Source organism: Cnephaeus nilssonii (assembly GCF_951640355.1).
Source record: "Cnephaeus nilssonii genome assembly, chromosome: X".
Lineage (NCBI taxonomy): Eukaryota > Metazoa > Chordata > Mammalia > Chiroptera > Vespertilionidae > Cnephaeus > Cnephaeus nilssonii.
Window position 1 is genome coordinate 41,034,048 of NC_137071.1, and position 18,207 is coordinate 41,052,254.

Genomic DNA, 18,207 nt, shown 5'->3' on the forward strand with positions numbered 1-18,207 from the left:
GGGTGGGGTGGGTGGTTAGGGAGAGATTAACCAGGGAATTTATATGCAGATATGCATAGCCTACAGTGTGGTGAAGGCCTGGGAGGGGCGGGTGCGTTGTGGAGGGGATCAATGGGAAAAACAAAACAAAAACGAAGGGGATATCTGTAATGCTTCCAACAATAAAGATAAGTTAAAAAATAAAATTAAAAATTGAAAAAATGATACATCGTTTATCTGAAATTCAAATTTAACTGCGCATCCTGTATTTTATCTAGCAAATCTAGGTAATGAGAAAAATACAGTATTACTCGGACGTTCCCGGTTGTGTAAGAAAAACTCGCAAAGACCCGCCCTAGAAGAAAAAAAGCGGTTGCTCTAAGGTACCAGAATCTTACGAGAAGCTACTTCCGGTCTTGGGCCCTGGGAAAACGAGGGTTGAGGGGAAGAAAGGACTAAGGCAGCCTAGTTCAGTCCTCCAGTGTCCCACAATCCTCTGCTCTCGGTTCCTCTTTCCTCGCTCAAGATGGCGCTGCTCGCGATACATTCCTGGCGCTGGGCTGCCGCGGCGGCTGCTTTCGAAAAGCGTTTGCACCTCGCGATTCTGATTCGGCCTCTAGTGTCTGTGCGCGGATCAGGTCCGCAATGGGGGTCACGTCAGCTCGGTGTCCCAGGAACCGCTCGAATTTCCCAGGTGAGATGCCTTTCACATGGAAGAGTAGGGTGAAGGGCAAGGGGACCCATGGGGGAAATGTTGCCCTCTTAACCTCGGATCAGAGAAGGAGCCAAGAAGAAAGGTTGTCAGGGCTATCTCGGAGTAGCAGTAAGTGAAGTAAATTAGGGTTAGTAATTTGAGAAAGGGGTGAAGGGGTACAGCAAATGGGAATGGGACGGGCGGTTCCGGACAGAGGTCACCCCGAACACCAGTAACTCGCGTAGGATTTACAGTGTTCTCTTAGTTTAAGAGATGGGGTGGACACCATTCCCATACTGCTTACCTTGGTAAATGCAAGGAAAACTGACTGTTTTCCAAAGTTAGTAATGGAATTTGGGACCAATTTGCCAATGGTTCTGATTTTACTCAGAAGTAGCATTTGGAGAGTACTCAAGAAGATGGCAAACTAGGTATAAACAAGCGGCAAATTGAGTTGGCACCAGTTATCCCCCTTGCTGGCAGGGCTCCTTGATAAGCCAAAACCGTAATTATCTTTTTCTCCAAAACATAGACCGTCCTAAATTTATATGTAAGCACGATTGTCCTTTGAATAGAAAATAGTGCTCTTCTGTGTACACAGGTCGCTTTGGAAGCCATAAGGCTACTTATCTTTAACTACTGAATGTAGCTGTGGTTATAGTGCCTCTTAATATTTGTGTACATTATTATCTGTCAAGAACAGGGTTTTAAATTTTTTTTATTTCCACTTGCTCTACTTCAGTCTAACTTTTTATTTCTTATATATTGACCAAACATTTAATTGCCACCACCTGTTCATCAGTATTACTAAAATGTTATCAGCTTTGTATGAGAAATAACCTCTTAAAATTTTGATTCTTCATCAACAAATATTTAATATCTACTATGTACATAGCACTATGCTACATAACGGGGTACCAAGAGAAACGTGTTAATGCCTTCAAGATTGGTCAATTTCATTAAGGAGATTGGATCTATGCATTACAAGAGTCACTAAAAAACAATGTAGTAGTTGTAGTTGCTATAGGCATCCAGAGGAAATAGTGATAATGAAGGGCCAAATTATAGAATGGATCTCATACTGGTGATAGAACTGGGAGAACATTCCAAGCAGGGACAATAGGTAATGATGCTAGGCATGTGGAATGAATTCATTCATTCAATAATTAATGAACACCTTTATAGCAGTCAACAGGACAAAATATAGGCCCTGTCCTTAAAGTTTAAAAATCTAACTGGGGGAATAGATTAAGTAAACAGGCAATTATAATACAATAGTGCAATGATGGGAAAGGTCCAAAGTACTGGAAGATATACATGAGGGGCATCAAGTCTGATCTTGAGGTGGGGAAAATTGCCTTCAGTGATGGATACAAAAGCAAAGACCTGAAACATTAGGAGAAGTTAGCTAGTTAAAGAGGGAATAGCATGTGCAAAGGCCCAAAGGTAAGAGAGAACATGGACCTTTTGTAGAACTGCATATGGTTTAGACTAGTGAGTTCAAGATGGGAAGTGGCAGATTAGGCTAGAGAAGCAAATCCAGATAGTTTTTTTTAGGTTTTAAAAATACTTTATTGTTGAAAGTTTGTAACATGATCTCCTGGGAATAATTCTTGTTCTGTAGTCCTCTAATAAGCCAAATAAAATTAAGATAAAATTTGTAGGACTTTGTCAGCCTGGAAGAATGAAGGGAAAAAGAAGTCAGTAGGGCCGAAACCGGTTTGGCTCAGTGGATAGAGCGTCGGCCTGCGGACTGAGGGGTCCTGGGTTCGATTCCGGTCAAGGGCATGTACATTGGTTGAGGGCACATCCCCGGTAGGGGGTGTGCAGGAGGCAGCTGGTCGATGTTTCTCTCTCATCGATGTTTCTAGCTCTCTGTCCCTCTCCCTTCCTCTCTGTAAAAAAATCAATAAAATATATTAAAAAAAAAGTCAGTAGGTGTTTCAGAGCAGGTGATGGCAATAAATGTTAGCGTTCTCTTTTCATGAACACTATCCCCACAACTTACTTCCTCCGCTCTGTCCTCTACACTCTACCATTTCCTTTGATTACAATGTCTGTGATGTGAAAAACAAGGGAAAGATGTTTCCTTTGCTTTCTACTTCTCAGAGGCATGCAATTCTTATCTTTTTTTTTTAAAAATGCATTTAACAGGGAGATGAAGGAACTATTATAAAGCTTTTAAAGTAGAACCTGATCTAATGTGAGGCAAATTCAAATTACTAAGTGACTTGTGATTTAAGATTACAAAGTAAATATTGAATGCAAACTTTTAGGACAGTCATTAGTATATAGCATGATATTTTAGAGCTGGAAAGAAACCTTATTGCTGTGTTATAAAATGTTAGTGGGTTGGGTCAACACTTTTTTAAAGGTGAAATTCAGTAGAATAGGAAAGGAAGTATTGCCTTATACATATTAAAGGACATATTGCTTTATGTACTTTTGTTTTATATGTTTATACACACACACACTCCCACATGTATATGATTACTGGGATGCATTGTAAATGTGTTTTTCACACTATAGCCTGTGTGTAATATAGTAGTAATTAGCTTCATGTGTCTGTTTAAATTAAATTAAGTTAAAAACTTAATTTCTCAATTGTCACATTCTAAAGTCTGAATAGCCACATAGATATGGAACATTTCCATCCTTGCAGAAAGTTCTGTTGAACAGTGCTGCTATGGAGAGAATAACATATCCAGCTCTTCTAATTCTGCAGATGAGGAAACTAAGTCCTAATAATTGACAGCCTTTGAGGCCATTCATTCATTTATTGTCTTCTGTGTGTCAGGTATTGATAGAAGGGTAGCTAAGACTCTGACAGACACTAAGCACACAGTAAGTGTTTGTTGAATTGTAATGATACTGGTCTAATAATTAATAGAGCACTATTAATAGAGGGAAACACATTAAACATAAAAGTTTTTCTTAAAATTGAAAGATTTTGTGTGATAAGATTTAAATTGTAATGATTTATTTTACAGTTGCCTCTCTGTGATGTTAGTTAATAATAAAAGGACTTATGAATTTTGAATGATAGAATTTTGGGTTCATTTCATGAATATTTAAATCGTAGAAACTGAGTAAATCTATAGCACCTTTCATCTAAGTTTAAAATGTCCTTGACTCTTAATTTTTTTTTTTATGTCCTTGACTCTTGATCATATACTTCATTTTTTAAAATTAAATTTATTGGGGTGGCATTGGTTAATAAGATTATATAGGTTTCAAGGGGGGTTAATAGGGGACATCTGCAATTCTATAAATTCTATAATACATCATCTATATATAGCATTATGTGTTTACCACCCAAAGTCAAATGTTCTTCTCTCACCATACATTTGTCCCTCTTTACTCTTTACTACCTCTCCCCCAGCCCTCTTCCCCTCTGGTAACCACCATACTGTTGTTTGGTCTTTGAGTTTTTGTTGTCTTGTTTGTTCATTTGTTGTTTTCAGTTTTATATCCCATATGAGTGGAATCATAAGGTATTTACTTTTTCTGTCTGACTTATTTAGCTTAGCATGATATTCTTAAGAACTATCTATGTTGTCACAAATGGCAGTATTTCATCTTTTCTTATGGTATTCCATTGTATATATGTACCACATTTGTTTTTTTTAAACAAATTTATTGAGATTAATTCAAATATCATACATTTAAAGTGTGCAATTCAATAATAGATTTTAGTATATTCAATAATATGTGCCACCGTCACCATAGACAACTTACATTTTTCATTACATCAAATACCATATGATTTCAATTATATGTGGAATGTAATGAACAAAATAAACTGACGAACAAAATAAAACCAGAAGCAGGGATATATGGAACAGACTGGCAAGTGCCAGAGGGGAGGGGCTGGGGATAACTGGATAAAGAAGGTGAAGGGATTAGCTAAAGAACATGTATGCATAACTCATGCATAGGGACAATAGTGTGGTGAAGGCCAAGGGAGGGGGAAGCAGAGGTGAGTGGAGGTGGGAAAAGGGAGGTTAATAGGGGACATCTGCAATAGTGTCGACATTAAAAATTTTTAATAAATAAAAATAAACCTGTTACCATTTTGGCTATCACCTCCCATTCCTCTCCCCCACCTGCCCTAAGCAACCAGTAATCTATGTTAAGTCTCTATAGATTTTTCCATTCTGGACATTTCACATACATGGAATTGAGACTTGACTTCTTTCACTTAGCATTATGTTTTCAAGGATCATTCATGTTGGGCATGTATTAAGTACTATATAGTTTTTCATTGTCACGTAATATTCCATGATGCGGATATATAAGATTTTATGCATTGCTCGGTTGATGGACATTTAAATTGTTTCCATCTTTTGGCTGTCATGAATAATGCAACAATAAACATTCATGTACAAGTTTTTTATGGACATAAGTTTTCATTTCTCTTGGGTGTATACTAAGGGATATAATTGCTGGGTCATATGGTAACTCTATATTTAATTATTTAAGGAACTGCCAGACTGGTTTTCAAAGTGACTACACCATTTTGCATTACCATAATAAGTGTATGAGGGTTAAAATTTCTCCACATCCTTGTCAATGTTGGTCAAACATTAAATTAACTCACTTTAGTCAAGCCACCTTAGTGGATGTGAAGTGTTATCTCATTTTATTTATTTTAAAATATATTTTTATTGATTTCAGAGAGGAAGGGAGAGGGAGAGAGATAGAAACATCAATGATGAGGGAGGATCATTGATTGGCTGTCTCCTGCAAACTCCCTACTGGGGATCGAGCCTGAAACCCATGCATGTGCCCTTGACAGGAATCGAACCTGGGACCCTTCAGTCTGCAGGTCCACGCTCTATCCACTGAACAAAATGGGCTGGGGCTCATTGTGGTTTTGATTTGTATTTTCCTGATGACTAAAGATGTTGATCATCTATCCGTGTGCTTATTGGCCATTTGTATATCTTTGGAGAAATATCTATTCAGATTGTTTGCCCATTTTTAAATTGGATTATTGGTCTTGTATTATTGATATGTGTGAGTTTCTTATATATTCCAGATTCAAGTCCCAGATCAGATATATGATTTACAAATATTTCTCTAATTCTGTTGGTTATTTTTTCTCTCTTTTGATAGTATCCTTTGAAGCATAAAATTTTTTCATTTTGAAGAAGTTAAATTTATGTTTTTCTTTTGTTAGTCAAACTTTTGGTATTTTGGCTATAAATCCATTGCCAAATATGAGGTCATGAATGTTTACACAGGTGCTTTCTTCTACTGAGATATAGAAACATTACTCTTGTATAGCTGTCGTTCCTTTTCTCTGTTTTGCTTTATTTACATACTAGTGATTCAGTGCACAAAATTCATGCACATTAAAAGGGAATTAATTAGAGGAAATATTTTAATATTGCTATTTGCCCTTTCTCTGTAATAGAAGTGTCAGAGATGAAAGAAAATTAGTAAAATGTATATGAAAATCTTCCTCTTGTCAGAGTCTGGGGCGCACCACGGGAACCAGAGTAAAGTCCCCACCCACCCATGTGCGCCTCAAAATTTCGCGAGAACCAGACCCCGCCAGCCCCACCCCGGTTAAGCCCTGCTGGGTGGGGGGCGTGGCCTGAGGTTCCCCGTCAAGCCCCGTTGGGCGGGGGGTGCGCCCTGAGGTCCCCCAGCCTGGCGCTGGGGTGGGGGGGTGCGGCCTGAGGTCCCCTGGCCCGGCACTGGGGCAGGGGGTGCGGCTTGAGGTCCCCCATCAGGCCCTTTTGGGCAGAGGGTGTGGCCTGAGGTCCCCCATCAAGCCCTGCCGGGTGGCGGGCATGGCCTGAGGTCCCCCAGCCTGATGCCAGGGCAGGGGGCGCGGCCTGATGTCCCCTGGCCCGGTGCTGGGGCGGGGGGCGCTGCCTGAGGTCCCCTGTCAAGCCCCACCAGGCGGGGGGCGCAGCTTCAGGTTCCCTGCCCCGGCCAGCACCACGCAGCCTCAGGTCCCTGCTGATTGCTTGTTAAGGCTTGTTATGGGAACTTGGCCTCTGCTGTGGGCGCAGCCATCTTGTGTTACAGGATCACTGCCTCTGCTGTGGGTGCAGCCATATTGTTATGGTGTGACAGTCAATTTGCCCTCTTTATTAGATAGGATAGTGCAATTATAAACATTACAATCCTAATGGTACATTGTCATAATTACTTTATATAATTCTATGACTTTTAAGGACAAAGAGATAAGAAAGGACAAATAAATACCGTATTTATGGCTTTTGTTATATTCTCTACATTTGTTCTCTTGTGTTTGAGTTTCCAGGTGGAGTCATTTCTTCATCCCAAAATAGCTGTGGTCTTACCCATCTCCTTTGTGATGTTATTGGCAAATATATTGCATCTCTGTATGTTATAATTGCTACAATACATTATATACATATTTTGTGGACATGAGAACATCCAAACTAGTAGAGAACTTTTATAAGAATTTATTTAAGTCCTGACCAGGTAGCTTAGTTGGTTGGAGCCTCGTCCCAATACGCCAAGGTTATGGGTTCGATATCACGTCAGGGCACATACAGGAATCAACCAATGAATGCATGAATAAGTGGAACAACAAATTGATCTCTCTCAAATAAATTATTTTTAAAAAATTTATTTAAGCCACATTAGTGATAGTTGCTGGGAAGCATGATCGCAAATGCTCCTGAGAATGACAATTTTTCAGTTTCTTTTATATTTTGGAATTAAGGACATAAAGATTACATGGAAGTGGGAGAAAACAAGTTGGGGCTTGGATTACAGCAGGGGTGGGGAACGTCAGGCCCATGGCTGTATAAGGCCAGTGAAATCATTTGGTCTGGCCCTACTAAGACATTAGGGGTGAGTTAATTAAATATAGCAGGCTAATTTTTAACTTGATAATTTTGTATGGCCCCCAAATGATGTTATAAATATCCAAGTGGCCCTTGGCAGAAAAAAGGTTCCCCACCCCTGGATTACAGGATAGTTAACTATATTATGTGTGCTCAGGGGTCTGAAAAACATTATTACTCTGGCATTTCAAAGATGTGTTAACCTAGATGCACAAGAACAATGCAGAGGGATTTCTTAAGGCAAACATAAACTTTTTACTAAAGAAGTTTTGTGCTTGGGGCATGACCTGCCCAGTTAGGAATTTAGGATCAGATCACCCTGTGAGATTACTTTCAGTTTGATTTATTAAAGCACCCCCCACAATTTTATACAATTGTTTTCTAAATCAGTTCAAAGAAGAAAGTAGAAAAAGTGTGCATTTATAGGGTCTTTTATAGTCCTACTAGAGGCCTGATGCACAAAGATTCGTGCAAGAATGGTCCTTCCTTCCCCTGGCTGCCGGCACCACCTTCGCTCCAGCCGGAGCTGCCTTTCCGCCTTCCCACACTGCCCAGAGGCCCGGTGCGGCTGGGGCAGTGTGGAATGCCTGCATCCCGCCCCCGGCCGCTCAGTGCCTGTGTATGCAAATTAACCCGCCACCTTTGTTGGGTTAATTTGCATACTCCTGATTGGCTGGTGGGTGTCATGAAGGTATGGTCAATTTGCATCTTTCTCTTTTATTAGTGTAGATACAGTCATGTGCTGGTTAACCTTTTGCACTCGGATGTCGAGTGTGACTCGACATGGTTAGCATCGGTAGCAGCTCTTTTTATACTCTCTGAATGTATCAATAATTTGAAATATAAAAAAATCCAAATAAATGTAAGAATGGTCACACCGTAGAGAATTTTTAAAAATATATTTTATTGATTTTTTACAGAGAGGAAGGGAGAGGGATAAAGAGTTAGAAACATTGATGAGAGAGAAATATTGATCAACTGCCTCCTGCACACCCCCTACTGGGGATGTGCCTGCAACCAAGGTACATGCCCTTGACCGAAATCGAACCTGGGACCCTTCAGTCCGTAGGCTGATGCTCTATCCACTGAGCCAAACTGGTCAGGGCGAGAATTTTGTTTTGGTTAATCCTTCCTCAAGGATATTTTTTCCATTGATTTTTAGAGAGAGTAGAAGGGAGATAGGGAGGGATGGAGGGGATGAAGGGGAAGGAGCAGAGGGAGAGGGAGAGGGGGAGGGAGGGGAGAAAGAGAGAGAGGGGGGGGAGGGAAAGGGAGGGGGAAAGAGAGAAAGAAGGGAAGAGAGAAAGAGAAACATCGATGTGAGACGCATTGATTGGTTGTCGCCTGCACCGGGTGGGAATAGAGCCTGCAACCCAGGTAAGTGCCCTTGACCGGTAATTGAGCCTGCGACCTTTAGGTGCACAGGCTGACACTCTAACCACTGAACATACTGGCCAGAGCCTGTAGAGATATGTATTTGAGCCAAAAAGGATACACTTGGAAGCAAGATCTCAACAGGCTGAGGTAAATGTTTTGTAGAATAGCAGTTTGCAGTTTCTTTTATGCATTTGAGATTAAGGAGGGAAATGAGTAAAATTACAAGAAGGTGGGAGGAAGCAATTTGGGGGATGGGATTACAGGATAGTTAAGATTATGTGCTTTCTTGAGGGGTCTGAAAGGGGGCATTTCAAAGGTGTTTTAACCTAGATGCACAGAAATGATGGACAGGGCTTTTAAAAATATATTTTTTTATTGATTTCAGAGAGAGGAAGGGAGCGGGAGAGAGATAGAAACTTCAATGATCAAAGAGAATCATCATTCGGCTGCCTCCTGCACACCCCCTACTGGGGGATGGAGCCTGCAATCCCAGCATGTACCCTGACTGAGAATTTAACCAGTGACCTCTTGGTTCATGGGATGATGCTCAACCACTGAGCCACACCTGACAGGGTTGGACAGGGTTTGCTTAAGGCAATGATAAGCCTTAGTAAAGAAGTTGTATCCCTGTGGCATGACTACCCACCATGACCTTCCCAGTTATGAAGTAAGATCAGAACATCCTGTGAGGTTACTTGCCATGGAACTCCCTTTTCAGTCAACAGTTGTTAGACCATGTTGATGTCAACAACGTCCAAAGCTATAGAGAACTTTTATGAGTTTATTTGAGTCAATCTGACAATTGCCAGGAATCAAAATCTCAACATATTGCAAAAATGCTCCCAGGGCCTGCGGATTGAAGGGTCCCAGGTTCCATTCCGGTCAAGGGCACATGCTGGGGTTGTGGGCTTGATTTCTCAGTAGGGGGCGTGCAGGAGGCAGCCAATCAATAATTCTCTCTAATCATTGATGAGTCTATCTTTCTCCCACTCTCTTCCTCTCTGAAATCAATAAAAAATACTAAAAAAATGCTCCTGAGGATGGCAGTTTTACAGCATATTTTATACATTAGAATCAAAGGAGGATTCATAAGGAAGGTTACATGAAATTCATTAGTGGAAGATTAGGGACACAGGAGAAAGCAAAGTTGAGAAGTCTGTGATTGGATAAAGAGTAAAATGGAGAAACTTACATTGGTGGGTACAGGATAGTTAATAACTAATATTTACAGCACATAAAGATGGTATGGGGGGGAACAAGATAACCAGGAGGGTTCTGTGGTCTCTGCTCTAGTGCGGTGGGTATGTCTTGAGTGGTCTGGAAAAGGAGAGTACTTAGATGCAAAAAAACAGTAAAACAGACTTACCTAAGATACAGATTGACTGTTGTCAAGGAAGCTATAGGCCCAGAATGAGACTATCTGCCATGATTCCCTTTTAGTTAGGAATTTTTATGTTCAGACCATCCTATGTGGTTACTTTTGGTCTCTTGAGTTTGTAAGGCCTGCTATGCAGGCCTCCTCTGGGCTTGTCAGGTTTAGTATGTGGCCCTTTTTTCATCCACAGTGATTTCCTGATTGGGCAAACATCATGGAGTGTGCTTATAGCCTACTACACACCTAAACCTAGGTGTGTGTATATGGTGTAGCCTCTTTCTCTGCAGAAGAGGAAGAATTATTTTTCCTTTACCCTTCTGGGTTCTTGGCTGAGATGTCCCAGTACTAAACGACGAGAAAAACAAAAGCTTAATAACATGTTTACTTCCTGTATACATGGGAGAGATCTAGGAAACTGAGTGACCCACCAAAATGGCTGAAGTCAATACCTTAAATATCATCTTCAGCTGAAGACAAAAGAAGATGTTGGGAATGGGACAGTCAGTTATGGGAGGTTACCAGGAAAAGCATAGTAAACAAGGTTAAGGCTTGTTAGGGTTTGGCAGGTGATTCGGGCTGTGAGAGAATTCACAATTAAGAGAAGAGATGAAGTGAGGAAATTTATTTAACTTTCCAAGGGAGGAAAGGGCCAGTGTATTGCTATTCAATACAGGGGAGGTAAGAAAGAGTGGTTTTCACTTTTAAAGAGCAAGCAGTTGCTGTTGCTAAGTGACAAGCAAGGGAGGGGGATTGTGTTGAAGTTGACAAGATTTGGGGGTGGGGTGTCTTGAAGAGTTGTTGTCCTAAGGAGGACATCAATATTTCCCCCCAAGCCGATAAAACAAAAGTTTAGAACAAACGTTATTACGAGTTCAAAAGGGGAGGAGGAAGGGAACTTTTTACTAACTAGAGACTCCTTATTGTGAATTATCCCAGAGTTGTTAAAATAGCTGGGAGGAGGGGGTTTTGGGGAAAGTGTTTCCTTTAATTCAGCCCTTACCTGTCCTGCTTTGAATAGAGAGGCAGCTTGAATCAGGAGAGCCAGCAATCTCTGCCTTTAATTATCAGGTGCTTCTCATATATTGTGGAAGGCCACAGCAAAGGAGAGGCCCTTTTCTGTGCTTACATGGTTGTTATGCAGATTTAAGTCTCTGTCTTCTGTGTTGATAAAAGTTTGTAAAGATAAGATCATCGACCTCTTCTTGGTACAGTCCAGGGAACCACCGTTTACAAATGTAATTGTAAAAAATAGAGTACCTTACTTCTGGACTTCTTTAACTGAAGTGAGAATATAATAACACTAGGGAAATGATCTTTTTTAAATCCTCACCTAAGGATATTTTTTCCATTTATTTTTTCAGATAAAGTGGAAGGGAGGGAGGAGGGTGAAGGGAGGGAGGGAGGGAGGGAAGGAGGGAGAGAGAGAGAGAGAGAGAGAGAGAGAGAGAAACATTGATGTGAGACACATGGATTGGTTGCCTCCTGCACTTGCCCTGACCTGGGCCTGGGATCAAACTGGAAACTGAGGTACCTGCTGCCCTTGACAGGGAATTGAACCCGAGACGCTTCGGTCCCTAGGCAGATGCTCTAACCACTGAGCAATAGCCAGGGGGGAAATTATCTTTACTCTGCTTTTTATTTTTTTTAAATTAAATGTTTTTCGTTGGAAGTATTACATATGTCCCTCCTTTTTCCCCATTGACCACTTCTAGCACATCCCAGTCCCCTGCCCCAGTCCTTCACCACTCTATTGTCTGTTTCCATGGGTTATGCATGTATGCATACAAGTTCTGTTTTTTTAAATTTCTTTATTGATTAAGGTGTTACATATGTGTCCTTATTCCCCCATTCTCCCCCTTTTATCCCCCCACTCATGACCTCACCCCCCTGTTGTCTGTGTCCATTGTTTAGGCTTATATGCATGCGTACAAATCCATTGGTTGATCTCTCCCCCTTACCTCCCCCCCCCTCCCCTACCTTCCCTCTGAGGTTTGATGGTCTGATTGATGCTTCTCTGCCTCTGGATCTATTTTTTAAATTTTTTTTTCAATTTTTAAAAATTGATTAAGGTATTACATGTGTCCATATACCCCCATTGCCCCCCCCCCCACTCCCATACATGCCCTTATCCCCCAGTGTCTTGTGTCCATTGGTTATGCTTATATGCATGCATACAAGTCCTTTGATTGATCTCTTAGCTCCCTTCCCCCTCCCCAGCCTTCCCACTGTAATTTGACAGTCTGTTTGATGCTTCTCTGCCTCTGTATCAATCTTTTTGCTCATCAGGTTATAATGTTCTTTATTATCTATAAATGAGTGAGATCATGTGGTATTTCTCTTTCATTGACTGGCTTATTTCGCTTAGCGTAATGTTCTCCAGTTCCATCCATGCTGCTGCAAATGGTAAGAATTTCTTCGTTTTTAAAGCAGTGTAGTATTTCATTGTGTAGATGTACCACAGTTTTCTAATCCAGTCACCTGCTGATGGGCACTTAGGCTGTTTCCAAATCTTAGCTATTGTAAATTGTGCTGCTATGAACATAGGGGTGCATATATCCTTTCTGATTGGTGTTTCTAGTTTCTTCGGATATATTCCTAAAAGTGGGATCACTGGGTCAAATGGGAGTTCCATTTTTAGTTTTTTGAGGAAACTCCATACTGTTCTCCACAGTGGCTGCACCAGTCTGCATTCCCACCAGCAGTGCATGAGGGTTCCTTTTTTCTCTGCATCGTCGCCAGCACTTGTCGTTTGTTGATGATAGCCATTCTGACAGGTGTGAGATGGTACCTCATTGTCATTTTGATTTGCATCTCTCTGATGATTAGTGACTTTGAGCATGTTTTCATATGCCTCTTGGCCTTCCTTCTGTCTTCTTTTGAAAAGTATCTATGTCCATTGCCCATTTTTTGATTGGGTTTTTTATCTTCCTTTTGTTCAGTTGTGCATACAAGTTCTTTGGTTGCTCTCTTCCCACCCCACCCCCACCTTCCCTCTGAGATTCCACAGTCTGTTCCATGTTTCTATGTCTCTGGATCTATTTTGTTCAACAGTTTATTTTGTTCATTAGATTCCACATATGAGTGAGATCATGTGATACTTATCTTTTTCTGACTGGCTTATTTTGCTTAGTATAATACTCTCCAGGTCCCTCCATGCTGTCTCAAAGGGTCAGAGATCTTTCTTTTTTACTGCTGCATAGTATTCCATTGTATAATGTACCACAACTTTTTTTTATCCACTCATCTACTTTACTCTGGTTTTTACAGATCCTAGTTTTTAAGACTTAGATTTCAAAATAGAATATGCATATCAAGGAACTACAGTGATTACTGAGAAGACACAGAATGTAATATGAGGTTGAAAAACAGACCTTGGGAAAAAATTGAGGATGTTTTTAAGTGGATTATTTTGCATGGAAATAAAAAGGGTAAGAGGTGATTCAGTGACATTTAAAGTTCACAATAATCCCTTATGATACTTTTATTTCTAAGGTATCTGTTTTATTGTCTATTCTTTCATTTCTGATTTTGAGTCTTTTTTCTTAGTCTAGCTAAATGTTTATTGATTTTGTTTATCTTTCAAAAAAAACCACACACAACAAATCAACAACTTTTGGTGTGTTGATTTTGTTCTCTATTTAATTTATTGCTTCTCTACTCTATTATTTCCTTCCTTCCTCTGTCTTTGGGTTTAGTTTGTTGTTCTTTACCTGCCTGGAAGTGAAAAGTAAGGTTGTTTGTTTGAGATTTTCTTAGTTCAGGCTTCTTTAATTTTATTTTACTGGTGGCTTCTAAACAACTGAAATTTATTTTTCACCGTTCTGAAGGCTGGGAAGTCTAAGATCCAGATGCCCTAGGAGCTTCAGTGTCTGGCGAGAGCCTATTTCCTGGTTCAAAGATGGCTGACTTCTTGCTGTATCTTTACATAGTGGAATGGCCCAGGGATCTCTCTGGGGTCTCTATAAGATGGAATAATCCCATTAATGAAGCTGTACCTTTCCTTACCCAATCACCTCTCAAAGGCCCCACCTCCAAATATGATTGCTTTGTGGATTAGGTTTCAGCATACGAATTTTGGGGGGAGGGAACACATTCAGTCTATTGCAGAGGTCTTTCTTTTTACTGAAGTGTTTACCACTATAAACTTTCCTGTTATTTTGCTGCATTCCATACATTTTGGTATATTGTGTTTTACTATTCGGTTATCTCAAGATACTTTTTACATTTACTTTTGATTTCCTCTTTGGCCCAATGATTGTACAAGATCATGTTGTTTAGTTTCCAGTGTTTATCACTTATCCTTTTGTGGCTGTTACTGATTTCTAGTTTTATTCTGTTGTGGTTGGAGAATATACTTGGGAATAATTTCCATCTTCTTAAATTTTTTAAAACTTGTTTTGTGACCTAACGCCTGATCTGTCCTGGAGAATGTTGTGTGTGAGCTTGAGAAGATTGTGTATTCTGCTGCTGTTGGTTGGAAAGTTCTGCACATGTCTGTTAGATCTATTTGCTCTATGGTGTTGCTCAAGTCAGCTGTTTCTTTATTGTTTGTATGTTTTATCCATTATTATAAGGAGAGTATTTAAGTCCTCTATTACCCTTAGATCTGTCAATATTTGCTTTTTATATTTGGATGCTCTGATGTTGGGTATGTATGTATTTAAAATTTTATATCTTCCTGTTGAATTAGCCCTTTTACCATTATAATGATCAATGACTTTTGTTTTTTTTTTTTTTTTTTGGTCTCAAGAGACAAGTTTAGACTTAAAGTCTATTTTGTCTGATTTAATAATGGCCATCTTTGCCCTCTTTTGGTTACCAATTGCATGAAATATTTTCTTTCATTCCTTCTTTTGCAGCTTATGCCTGTTGTTTTTTTTACTTTTTTTTTTTTGCAGGGTAATTACTCCTTAGAGACAGGGACTACAAGGCCTAGCACATGCTGGTTCCTAGTGGACAGTCTGGCTACAATAGCTGAGTGATGAGGGAATAGCTTGAAGCATGTATGTGGGCCCAGACTCTCTTAGTTATATCTCTCCATAGAGGTGTCTGTCCAAATATGCAAATTTTTTACTGTCCTGCGGCAGGAATGGGTCTTATGTTTTAGGAACAGAAAGAAGCTGGTAGGGCTATAGGAGCCCAAAAAAACAGTGAGATGAGTCCTGAGAGAGGGACCAAGGCCAGTCAACTAGAGCCTTGAAGGACATGGTAAGGCATTTGGATTTTGTCTTCAGAAATGAGAAACCACTGAAGCTTTGATGCAGAGTGCCATTTTCTTCTGTCTCTCATAACACCATGTTTTGCTGTCTGTTTCCTGCACTACTAGACTTGGAATCCTTTAAAGGCAAGAGCCCCATATTGTTCATGGGGTAGCTCCAGGGCTTGGCTTTGAGTGACATGCAGAGGCATTTAATGAATTTGTTTGTTTATAATTGTTCGTTACTTTATATTGGTCAATGAAAAATAAAAAGCAACTCAAAGTAAAGTTAGGATTAATATTTTACAAATGTCTGTTTTGGCACCAGTAAATACATCATTCATCCACTTCATACTCTCTTGGAATTTACGAAAAATACAGGTGTGCACAAGGCTGAGGATCACTTTTATACAATAAAAAGAAACATTTGGTGAGTAAATTAATAGTGCAAATGAGACTGAAGAAGATAGCTTAAATTATACATGCACACTGTTTAGTATATTTTAGTTGGGCCAATTTAAATAAAAAAATTTTATACTTGAGTTGCCAACTGCTTGTTTAACTATTCCATAATTCAGGAAGCTTCTTACCCATACCCACAAGAAATATTAGTTTGAATTAATAATTTTTAACTGTATCTGGGTGATTCAAATTAAATTATTTTCCAGTGCTCAGTTTATTGGTTTATAACATGTGGTGGTTATTGTGATCAACTCCAAATAACACATGTGCATACTCACACACACACATGTCAAAACTGGTTCTGTTTTTTTGTTGACTTTTAATCTTATGCAGCCCTATACCTGAGCCTAACTTTGCTTTTGTTTGATTATTTTTTATTTTCCCAGTCTTACAGTGTAGTATTATTGACATAATATTATTGTATTAGTTTAAGGTATAGAACATAATGACTTTTATATATGTATATACTGTGAAATAATTATATAATATGTTTAGTTAATATGCATTCATTACCTTACAGTTGTAATTTTTATTTTTTTTCATGTGATGAGAATTTAAGATTTACTCTCTTATCAACATTCAAATATACAGTACAGTATTGTTAACTATAGTGACTCTACCGTATATTATATTCTGAAGAACTTATTTATTTTATAACTGGAAGTTTGCACCTTTTGATCACCTTCACCTATTTTCCCCACCTCCCACTGCTGACAACCCCCATCAATCTGTTCTGTTTCTATGAGTTTGGTTTTTTAAATTTCACATATAAGTGAAATCATACAGTATTTGTCTTTCTTGGTCTGACTTTTTAAAACACTTAGCATTATGCCCTCAGGTTCCATCCATGTTGTTGCAAATGGCAGGGTTTCCTTTTTTATGGCTGAATAATATTCCCTTTTGTACATTTTCTTTATCCATTTATCCGTCAATGGACACATAGGTTGTTCTCATGCCTTGATTATCCTATCTAATAAAGAGGGAATATGCTAATTGACCCTCACACTGTCACAAAGATGGCAGCGCCCACAGCCAATAAGGAGGGAATATGCTAATTGACTTCCCTGCCCTCAAAGATGGTGGCGCCCACAGCCAATAAGGAGGGAATATGCTAATTGACTGCCCCGCCCTCAAAGATGGTGGCGCCCACAGCCAATAAGGAGGGAATATGCTAATTGACTGCCCCGCCCTTAAAGATGGTGATACCCACATCCACAAGATGGCAGCTCCCAATCCCCTCAGCCCTGCCAGGGCGGCAGGTGCGGCAAGGCTAGGCCCGCCCCCAGGCAGCCCCTGCCGCTCCGCGTGCCTGCCTCCGGAGTCCCCCATTCCCCTCAGCCCCCCAGCTGCCCAGGGCCGGCCCGAGGTGCAGGCAAGCCTCAGATGGCGGCTGCCCAGCCTTGGATGGCGGCTGCTCAGCCACCCAGGGCAGCCCAAGGCTCAGGTAACCAGGGCTGGCCAAGGCTTGCACTGCCGGCAGTGGCAGCAGCAGAGGTGTGATGGGGCGTCTTCGTCCCCTGATTGCCGGGTTGCCTCCCGCTCCTGAGGGCTCCCGGACTGTGAGAGGGGACAGGCCAGGATGAGGGACCCCCCTCCAGTGCATGAATTTTCATGTACTGGGCCTCTAGTTGTAAATAATTCTGCAATGGCTTAAGGGTGAAGATATCTCTTGAGACAGTGATTTTGTTTTCTTTGGATAAATATGTAGAAATGGAATTGCTAGATCTTATTGTAGTTCTATTTTTAATATTTTGAGGAACCTCCATACTGTTTTCCATACTGGCCACATTAGTTTACATTCCCACCATCAGTGTACAAGGGTTCCTTTTTCTCCACATCATTGCCAACAAATATTGGCTCTTGTCTTTTTGATGATAGCCATTCTAACAGGAAAGAAGCGATATCTCAATTTGGTTTTGATTTGCATTTCCCTGATAATGATGTTGAGCCCCTTTTCAGGTACTTGTTGACCATTTCCGTCTTCTCTGGAGAAATATTCATTTCTTCAATTTTAAATTGGATTTTTAGTTTTTGCTAATGAGTTGTATGATTTCCATGTATATATTTTAGATATTAACCCTTTATCAGATATATGGTTTGCAAATATATTCTCTGACTCAATATGTTGCATTTTCACCTTGTTGATTGTTTTCTGTGATGTGTAGAGTTTTACAGTTTAATGTACTTCCATTTGTCTATTTTTGCTTAAGTTGCATCTGTTTTTGATGTATTTAAGAAAACATTGCCAAAACTAATGTCATGACATTTTTCCTCTTGTTCATGAAGTTTT

At 40.1% G+C, this 18,207-nt stretch overlaps 1 protein-coding gene across 1 annotated transcript in view; it reads left to right on the top strand.

Annotated features, from left to right (window-relative positions):
• Positions 1 to 474: 474 nt before the first annotated feature.
• The window catches only part of ABCB7 (ATP binding cassette subfamily B member 7), a 170,911-nt gene continuing 153,178 nt past the window's right edge, over positions 475 to 18,207 (top strand). Inside the window, exon 1 of the mRNA XM_079764771.1 lies at positions 475 to 673. Coding sequence (XP_079620897.1) covers positions 506 to 673 — 168 coding nt within the window. The 5' untranslated portion in view covers positions 475 to 505. The remainder of the gene's footprint in view (positions 674 to 18,207) is intronic.